General features: G+C 35.3%; 2 protein-coding genes across 2 annotated transcripts; one reads left to right on the forward strand and one right to left on the reverse strand.

The window, feature by feature from the left end:
• Positions 1–4,353: 4,353 nt before the first annotated feature.
• Positions 4,354–5,358, reverse strand: LOC131055988 (pathogenesis-related thaumatin-like protein 3.7). The gene is made up of 2 exons (XM_057990308.2): positions 5,292–5,358; positions 4,354–5,189 (listed from the first exon to the last, which is right to left on the reverse strand). The coding sequence occupies exons 1-2, from the start codon at positions 5,356–5,358 to the stop codon at positions 4,564–4,566; spliced, it is 693 nt and encodes a 230-aa protein (XP_057846291.1). The 3' UTR covers positions 4,354–4,563.
• A 2,355-nt stretch (positions 5,359–7,713) lies between these two features.
• On the forward strand, positions 7,714–8,497 carry LOC131055995 (pathogenesis-related thaumatin-like protein 3.7). Its single transcript, XM_057990316.2, has 2 exons — positions 7,714–7,780; positions 7,872–8,497. Exons 1-2 carry the CDS (start codon positions 7,714–7,716, stop codon positions 8,495–8,497), a joined length of 693 nt encoding a protein of 230 aa, XP_057846299.1.
• The last annotated feature ends 1,298 nt before the right edge of the window (positions 8,498–9,795 follow it).

Here is a 9,795-nt window from a genome sequence, read left to right on the forward strand (position 1 = left end):
CCAAGGAGTATCGCATTGTGGTCCCTTGTTGCATGTTCTACATTTGCCTTTGCAGCATTTGGATTTGTTGTGTAAGAGTGACCATGGGTGCATTTGTATGTCGAGGGAAACCTTCCCCCTTTCATTAAGATTATCCTGAGGTCGGCCATGGTTGTGTTCGGGGGTGTTATTTTGTTCATGCATGATTTATGGGCCATGTGTTTCTTCTTCTATTTTTTGGTCTTGATAGGCATAATTTCTAGACCTTGTTCTAAAAATTCTTTCAGCGACATTCCTTAAGTTTTCGGTATTAAAATCTTTAGGAAGTGTAACTCCTTTTCTAGTTAGCATGAGCATATATTTTTCCTCGTTTGCTTCAATAAGTCTTTCCATGAGCCTTTGGAATGAGGGGTTTTCTTGACATTCTTGGAGTTGTCATTCCTAAGTCACTTTGCTCAATGATTTGAGAGAAAAGACATTGACTTGAGGGATCATGTTAGATAGAGAACAATGGAACATCCCTTGGGAAGTTGAGCTATTCAATATAGCTCCATAACTTGCACCAAGAGTCCCATTGGTGTGTGGATCTTTTGGAACCTTAATTTTACGTTTCTGTACACCACATTTCCTGCACACATTTGTGGCGCCCACCATGGGGCCGAACCCCATTAATCTTATCATTTTTTTTGTAGGAGCAATATTGCAAGCACGTGGGAAAGCTGGTTTAGCACATTGGGACCTTTCTTTAGTGCGTAGAAACATTAGTTAGTGCTTCTAGTATACTATTTAGTGAAGACCTCTCCACTAGCACATTTAGACTTTTTGTTAGCACCTGATATTCTGGTTGTATTCTATATCATCATAACGCATTCGACAAACATAGTAGAACATTCGGTAACCATCTTAGCGCATAGAAGTCATTTTGTAGCACATTTTCATGTTTTTGTAGTGCATCTGCACGTTTCTGTAGCTCACCTGTGCAATAGTCTAATGCATAGCTCTAACAAAGGAAAACGCAAAACTGTAATCGAAGAAAGAAAATTTTAGGCTTGTGAAGCCCACCCTCAGAATTTGATTATTTTGCTAACTGATTTTGTTCAGGTTCAAACCTTTTTCTGCAGGAGCAATAGGAGTTAGTTTAAGTTTTTCTTTTCTTTCTTTCAAAAGTTAGTTAAAAAGAACTCACCCTCTTTTTTATTGCAAAAGCTTAAAATAAACCTCATAAGTTCTTTGGGATGTTTAAAATGAACTTCATACTTTCCTTTGGTATTTAAAACAAAACTTCATCTTTTTCTTATTGCATGGGTAAAAAGAACAACAAAGAAAAAAATTTCATTCTTCCAAGTTAGGAAAACACTTCGTTCGGGTTTTAAAAGAACAACAAATTTACTTTTCAATCAACAAAGGTAAAAAGAAATTCACCTTCCTTTGGTGCCTAAAAGGATTCATTTTAATTTATTGCAAAAGTAAAAGAAACTCATCTTTATTTTGTGCAAGGAAAAAGGGAAAGTTCTCACTTATCAACTTTAATTTTGTTGACCAAAATCACGATTTCTTTTGTTGACCAGGATTTCCAATTTTTTGATAGAAAATCATTGCTATAAAAGGTTAAAAAGAACACCATACTTTTTGGAGCAAAATCTCCAAACAGAAGTTAGCAAATCATTTCTTTGAAAGGTTAAAAAGAACACTTGAGTGCCTTGTCTCGAAAGTGGAAAGTATATGCTCTCCCCTTAATTGGGTGACCAAAATGCCAAACCACTCTTTCATGCTTTCTTCATTTCAAGCAGTTAAATCATTTAGCAAGCCTGTCATCCCGAGTTTCTCTTAGAGTGCCATTTAAATGGTCGGTGAGAAGGGAATGACCTAATTTCGAGCCCCATGGTGGGTGCCAGAAATGTTTGTGGGAAATGCAGTGGTGTACAAAAACATAAAATTCAGGTTCCAAAAGATCCACACACCAATGGGACTCTTGGTGCAAGTTATGAAGCTATATTGAATAGCTCAACTTCCCAAGGGATGTTCCATTGTTCTCTATCTCACAGGATCCCTCAAGTCAATGTCTTTTCTCTCAAATCACGGAGCAAAGTGACTTAGGAATAACAACTCCAAGAATGGGTGATGTTTGATTAATTTACCATGATTTCATTCCTAGATATGTATGATATTGAATCTATGATGATTTTAAACTAGTATGAATTTTATGTTATGATAAAGATTAGCAATCCTCTCCTAACAATATATACTAGTCTAACATGGATATGCTATGATATTTAAAATTACTTCTAAAATGCTATTAAGATGATTTTATCAAAGAGAGGCTAAATGCTCAGTAAAATGACTATAGATTACATGCATGAAACTTGGATATCTCAAAATGAGAGAATGAGAGCTCTATTTATAGGGAAAATAGGGAAATGGATGGTCAAGATTGGATAATCTTAACAAGGGCCAGGATTGAAAGTTATCAATCCATGTTTACAATTCTCACCAATGAAATGGTGACAATTGTCAACAAGAGGTTGCTTGAGAGGAGATGAAATAATAATTAAATGCTTGAGAAGACATGATGGTTACCTTAGGAGCTAAGGGTTAATGTTAGGTTAGGGTTATCCATTGGATAAAGCTTTTACCCAAGCAGTAAACTCTTGTGCAAGGGTTAAAGGGATAACCAAAGTTAAAGCCATGAATGTTTTATGAGACCCTTGGGTTAGATGAGGGTTGAGTTAGAGAGAAAGTCTCTAGCCATGAAAGAAGGTTGAGTTAACCATTAATGGTTATGAAGACTTTGAGGGTTAACTTGTTGAGGACATAAAGCCTTTAATAGTTATTGAAGACTTTGAGGGTTTGAGAAGTGACTTCCCTTTTCTTAGGGATGTGACAATAATTAGGAGATGGATTAGGCTAAATTAGAATTGATTAGAATAATCTAGAAGGGGTTTAGGGAGGCAAGTGGGAGATGTAGGAAAATGGAAGTGGAGGAAAAAGGAATTTAATTAAAATAAAACTACTTTATTTCAATCAAATAGATGCAACTTGCATAAATACAAGTGAGGGATTTAAATAAATAAATTAGAATTATTTATTTGCAAGGATTAATTTAATTAAATGTAAGTTTAATTAAAAGGGGAGAAGGGGGAATTTAATTAAATAAAGTAATTTATTTAATCAAAGGCTAGAAAAGGCTTAGGTGAACTTAATTAAATAAATTGAGTAATTCATTTAATCAAATAGATGAATATAAAGAATTTAATTAAATAGAAGAATGAGATTAAAATAAATATTAAATATTCATTTAGGAAAGTGGTCAGATTTATACGTCTACAATAATTACTATCATATCACCAATAATGTGATAAAGGCAATTTGTATGTAATATATAGTTACGGAAAAATTTCTCCCATCTTATTATTATAGTTTAAAAATTTTAAATATGTGTATATCCATGCAAATTTATTAGAATCCACTATTATGGATTGAGTTGATACAATATGTATTGGAAAGTAGATTAGTTTTGTGTTGAGTATATTTATTTATTAATTCTTACTCTATCTTATTAGCACCATATGTCCTTGTCACATCAAAGAGTGACATATCTTACTACAAACATAAAATAAATACATAATGAATACATATTTCAAAATTAGAAATATATAACAACTTTCAACTAAAAAATATAAAATTAATTTCAAGTAAAATGAAATAATCTTTCCAAATAAAATAACTCATAACATTTAAATAAAAATAAGAACAAGAAAAAAAAAATGTCAAGTAATATAATTTTAATTATTGTAAAGTAATTTGGCTCATGGGTTCCTTTCCCTATTGAGGTGGTTGGAGATAGGGTGAAGAACTGATAGTGCTAAGTGCAAAAGTGTGTGGACTTCTTAAAGGCCTCCATTAATGTAGTGAGTCTAGATCATGTCAACTCGTCCTTTGCATTCACAAACAACCAAAAACCTAATCAAGATATTCCAAAAGGTAATAATGTGAAAATTGAAACTTAGTTTCTCTAGTATGTTTAGTTTGAATGTAAAGCTGATAAGAGATATTGGATGTAGCTACTATGTAGGATTTTGTCTACGTAAGTAAGAGTAGAGATGCATTCTGGCCCTATTTTAGATTTGTTATTTAATTGAAAAATTTTCAATTTTTAATATATATGGAATGCAACACCCAAAAGTAGCTAGTTTACAAAAAAATCAATTGTGACTCAAAATTTTATTTGATGAATGTAAATAATCTATATTTTAAAATTAAGATTTATAATTCAAAACAAGTAAATATCTGTATTATTTGAATATATATATATATTTAATATATTAGAACTTAAAATGTTAAAAAGATAACTGCATATGGATTAGCTTTTCCTCATTACCCATTAAAATACCGATGGAATTTTATTTACAATAAACTGTGATACTTGGAAACTGGCATGTATACCTTACACCAACCGATGGCTTATTTACATGACTCTACCAAATGATAGTTTATGCCACCATATATCAGATACTAAATACACGGGTGATAAGATCATAGCTGATTATTTGGAGGTTATAATGACTATGATGATCCTATATATATCTAGGGACAGAATACAATACTATAGTCGGTGGTACCAGAGGGGCAGGTGAAAGTGCTGGAAGAATCGTCCTTAGCATAACTGTATGCCTGTGGGCACTGGTTCTTGAACATCATCGAGTAGTTTGTGGCGGGGCAGTTCTTGACATAGGAACCTCTGCAGCAATACTGGTCAGTTTGAAAGACAGTACAGGCACTATTGCATCCACCATTCACCTTCAATTCAGCAGGGCAAGCAGCATTCACGTCGGCTTTGCATGCAGGGGCAGTGCACTGTCCATTTGTAGGATTGATGGAGAGAGGAACGTTGAAGCCGTCAACCAGGGAGACATCGTAGAAGTCCTGGTTGCCATCTCCATTTAGGGTGTACTCGACCAGCGTGGTCGGAACGCCCCCCGAGACTTGGCAGCTCAGTTGGCCGTTGCAGTCACCAGTTTGACAGGTTCCTCGGCCGCTCGCATCGAAAGAACAGCCAGTTCGGCCCCAGAATCTTGCTGCCTTTGTCCCTGCCGGCACATCGACGGTCCATGTCTGACCTTGGTCAAGCTGCTGCCCTCCTCCTGGTAGTCCTGCCGCCCAAACTGTGTACCCGCACTGGTTTCGTATATCAAACTTAACTGCCCACGCCTCTGCAACAAAACATACACACACAAAAATTATCGTAAGGCCTAGAGAGATGTATATACCATTCAACAACCTACAACACGTATTATTTTACCAACACATCTTACGTTGCATATGTAAAGATATGGCCAGTCCAGCCACAAGAACAAGCGCAAGATCTGATACCATCGCCATTATACCGTCTGAATTGAACGATTGAATGAAGATAGATAGATTGGGTATATGAGGAGGGATTATTCATTTATATAGAAAAAGATCGCTCCGCCGGTCATGAAGGAAGCAACAGAGGAAGGACCCGGCATGAGAAGGCTAGTATCGTACGCATTCCGGTTACAGAATTCAAGCTTGCATTTATAACATGACTTGACTTCAGGTAAGAGCTGCCCAGTTTCCAACCGTAAGGGTCATCAATATTCAGATAATAGCTGTAATATTAAAGACAACCAAGTTTCACAACAAATCAAACCAACAAAACATAAATAGCCATATGATATGGGAAAAAAAGGATGTTGGATTTAGTTTCATTGAACTTTAACTCTAAAGTAGCCAAATAAATATATAAGGACTTCCTAAAGTTTATTTTTTTATTTATTTTTGTAGCCCCCACCAATATTGTATAATAGACAAATTAGATATGGGACTGAGCATTAAGACTTCTATTTGAAGACCAACCCTAGATAACACCCTTGGCCCTTCAACTATTAATAAATAATTTAGAGCCAACTACCTTAAGAATAAATATATAACGGGGTGAAGGACTCCCTTGTAAGATAAAATAGGACAAGAATGAAATATTGAAAAAAGAATTTAATATGATCTAACAAATATATTTTTCAAATTACCAATATAAACCTGTAAATTGGGAAAGAAATCTAGACTCCTAAAGAGGAATTGCTTATCTACAAAGAGAAAATATTCTCAAGGAGTTTCAAGCCTTTTGCAAATAGGGAAGGGTTGCAAAGAAGATGTAAGGGAGTTTAGATTACTTTCTTAGAATTTCTTAGTCATAGTTAAAATTTTATGTATGATTACTTATTTTTAATCTCATTGTTTGAAACTAAGTATATACAAAGAAAAAAAATCCTAAAATAATCATAAAAAAAATCTCTGACTAGAAAATTTTAAATATTTAGAAAATATAGTTGTCCTTTTAGATTTGCAAATTTCTAAAAAAAACTTGTTCCCCTAGACCTAATCGACATTTCAAGATATTCTTATTTCACTATTGATAATAATTTAGTCTATTTTTTTAAATCATAAGTTCATATTCCACTACTTATTTAACATTTTTATTTGAAAGCAAATAATACCTATTTAAAAATTAAACCAATTTTTTGAAATTATTATAATATTAGTTACAAAAGTCAATTAAAATGTATATTTTTCAAATATTAAATTTTAAACTATTGATATGTTGAGTATTAATTAATAAGTTGTAATCTCACTTTTAATTATCGACAAACTTGAAAAATTTATAAATACATTAATAAACATAAAATTTTAAAAATAGATTGAGAAACATTCATAAGAAAACAAAGTATATAATTTAGAAAAATGGATCAATCAAACAAAATATCAAGTTTAACCAAAAGAAATTGTAAGCTTTTCCAATTTGATTCTATGAACTTAACATCTTCTTCAAATAATTTTTCTACAGTTTTTTGTTTGAACATTATTTATTAATAAATTGTATTCTCACTTTTAATTACTAATAAACTTAAATAAATTTATAAATACATTAATAAGAATAAATTTAAAAAATAGATTTAAAAACACTTATAAGAAAACAAAATATATAATTTTTAAAAAGTGGGTCAATCAAACAAAATATCAAGTTTAAGCAAAAGAAATTCTATGAAGTTAAAATCTTTATCAAGATAATTTTACATCTTCCGATTTGATTCTTAGGCTACCTTGGCTTTTCAAGTCACTGAAATAGTTAGGATCAAAAACTGGCCAGCTGTTACCTAGAGTCATTTCATGTATTCAATGCAGGTTTGAGTTCTGATAAACCAGGGCTCTCGTAGCATCCACGGCTTCTCAGCCGGGTCCATGCTAGTTTGCTTCCTTCTGAAGTTATTACGGTCGGAAACTGGGCAGCGGTTACCTGAAGTCAAGTCATGCACTAAATGCAACCTGAAGTCAAGTCATGCACTAAATGTAAGTTTGAATTCTAATAACAAGGGCTTTCGTACGATGCATTGACAATTCTATGAATACAATACATGTTACACATTTTATGCATATAATACATGTTGCATATACATATAACTGCATCTTAGAATCTTATTCATACAATGCATGTTACACATCCTATGCATATAATGCATTTTACATAGACATATAACTACATGCAGATGCATCGTAGAAGCTGGATAGAGGGTGCCCTCGTACGTCACACTACTGCTCAGACTGAGTCCATGCTTCCTTCGTGTCTGCCCGGGAGATCTTTTCCTATATAAATGATGAATCCTTCTTCATATACTCAATCTATCCATCTTCATTCGACCGTTCAATACAGACGGTATAATGGCAACAGTATCAGATCTTGTGCTTATTCTTGTGGCTGGACTGGCTATATATCTTCAGATGCAAGGTAAGCTGTATTGGTAACATAAGAGTTTTAGATTGAATACACTATATATCCGAGGTTCACAATAATAATATGCGTGTGTTTTTTGTTGCAGAGGCGGCAGCAGTTAAGTTTGAGATAACGAACCAGTGCAGGTACACGGTTTGGGCGGCAGGATTACCCGGCGGAGGGCAGCAGCTCGACCAGGGTAAGACATGGACCGTCGATGTGCCGGCAGGGACAAAGGGAGCAAGATTCTGGGGCCGAACCGGCTGCTCTTTTGATGCGAGCGACCGAGGAACCTGTCAAACCGGTGACTGCAACGGCCAATTGAGCTGCCAGGTCTCGGGAGGCATTCCCACCACGCTGGCTGAGTACACCCTCAATGGAGATGGCAACAAGGACTTCTACGACGTCTCCCTGGTGGACGAATTCAACGGTCCTCTCTCCATCAATCCTACAAACGGACAGTGCACTGCCCCTGCATGCAAAGCCGACGTCAATGCTGTTTGCCCTGCTGAGTTGAAGGTGAATGGCGGATGCAATAGTGCCTGCACTGTCTTTCAAACTGACCAGTATTGCTACAGAGGTGCCTATGTCGACAACTGCCCTGCCACAAACTACTCGATGATCTTCAAGAACCAGTGCCCTCAGGCCTACAGTTATGCCAAGGATGATACTTCCAGCACTTTCACCTGCCCTTCTGGAACCACTGACTACAGTATTGTATTCTGTCCCTAAATCTATATAGGAGTATGCTCATCTACATCCTAATAATCAGCTATGAGTGTATCACCTCCGTATTTAGTATCTGATATATGGTGGCATAAACTATCACTCGGTAGTCATATAAATAAGCCATCATTTGTTGTAAGGCGTTAGATGCAATTTTGAAGTATCACAGTTTACTATAAATAAAAGTCCAATATTCTAATGGGCAATTTGAAATAGGTAATTCATATGCAATATCTTTTTATAAATGTCTTTTATTATTTTAGTAGGGAAGGGGTCCTAAACCCTTACAAAAAAAACAAATAAACTAGAGAGCAACGACACAATCGCTGGCATCGGATAGCCAACACCCCAGAAAGCATAGAAACAACTCTCAAAAGTAATAAAACACTAACAATACCCACATAACTAAACATAATAACCCTCTCCAACTTCCTACTATCCATAATACAACTACTAGCATATAACTAAAAAGAGTTCATAATAGTATCAGAGTACTTAATCCACATGAAAACACCCAACATAAGGCATGCAGGCCTGTTTAGATAAAAGTCCATGTTAAAACTAATACTATCATCTTTTGAAATCAACCCAGACCAAAAAAAAGCACCAACCCAATAGCATCCTACTCATCCTTGATGACGTTCCATTCCCGCACAAGACACTACATCAGTTCCTTCTAGATCTTAGGTTACAACATGTCCTCTTTCTGCTCCTCTTGCAGGTTGACATCCTTCATCTTTTTTGCTTTTTTCTTCATCTTTCTCTATCTCAAGACAAACCCCATAACGACATTCTGCATAATTCATCAGTAATAGCACATAGGGAATTCAAGGCCTCTCCCATTAGCTGATGTCCTTGCCTATATTCGTCCATCTTCGCTTTAAGGTTCATGACCTTAACTTGTAGGTTAATTATCTAGTTTTGCTATTATTTGATGCTAAAATTCTCCTCCTCGGTAGGAGAGTCCTGAGAACAGGGCACCATTTCCACATCCTAAAAAAGTATTTTGAAGCAAGGATTTTTGTTTTGAATCAACCTTGTCCTCTAGAGAATCACTTAAACCCTTTGAATCCTCCTTACTGTCCTCCCCTTGTTCCTCCCCTTCCACCTGAAATTCCTCATCCTCCCCCCCTCCTCACTAGAGCTCCTGAGTTGTCATCATCATCAAGGGTAAAAGCCTTTGCCGGTTCAGGGGAAACATCTTCGGTTTCAATTTGTTTTTCTTGTCTTTGGCGAGCAGATGAGCCGACCTTCTTTCACCAAAGTGACCCTCCTATTTCTCCTTTTCATGCAGGTTATCTTTC

The sequence above is a fragment of the Cryptomeria japonica genome, unplaced genomic scaffold (genome assembly GCF_030272615.1).
Source record: "Cryptomeria japonica unplaced genomic scaffold, Sugi_1.0 HiC_scaffold_87, whole genome shotgun sequence".
NCBI lineage: Eukaryota > Viridiplantae > Streptophyta > Pinopsida > Cupressales > Cupressaceae > Cryptomeria > Cryptomeria japonica.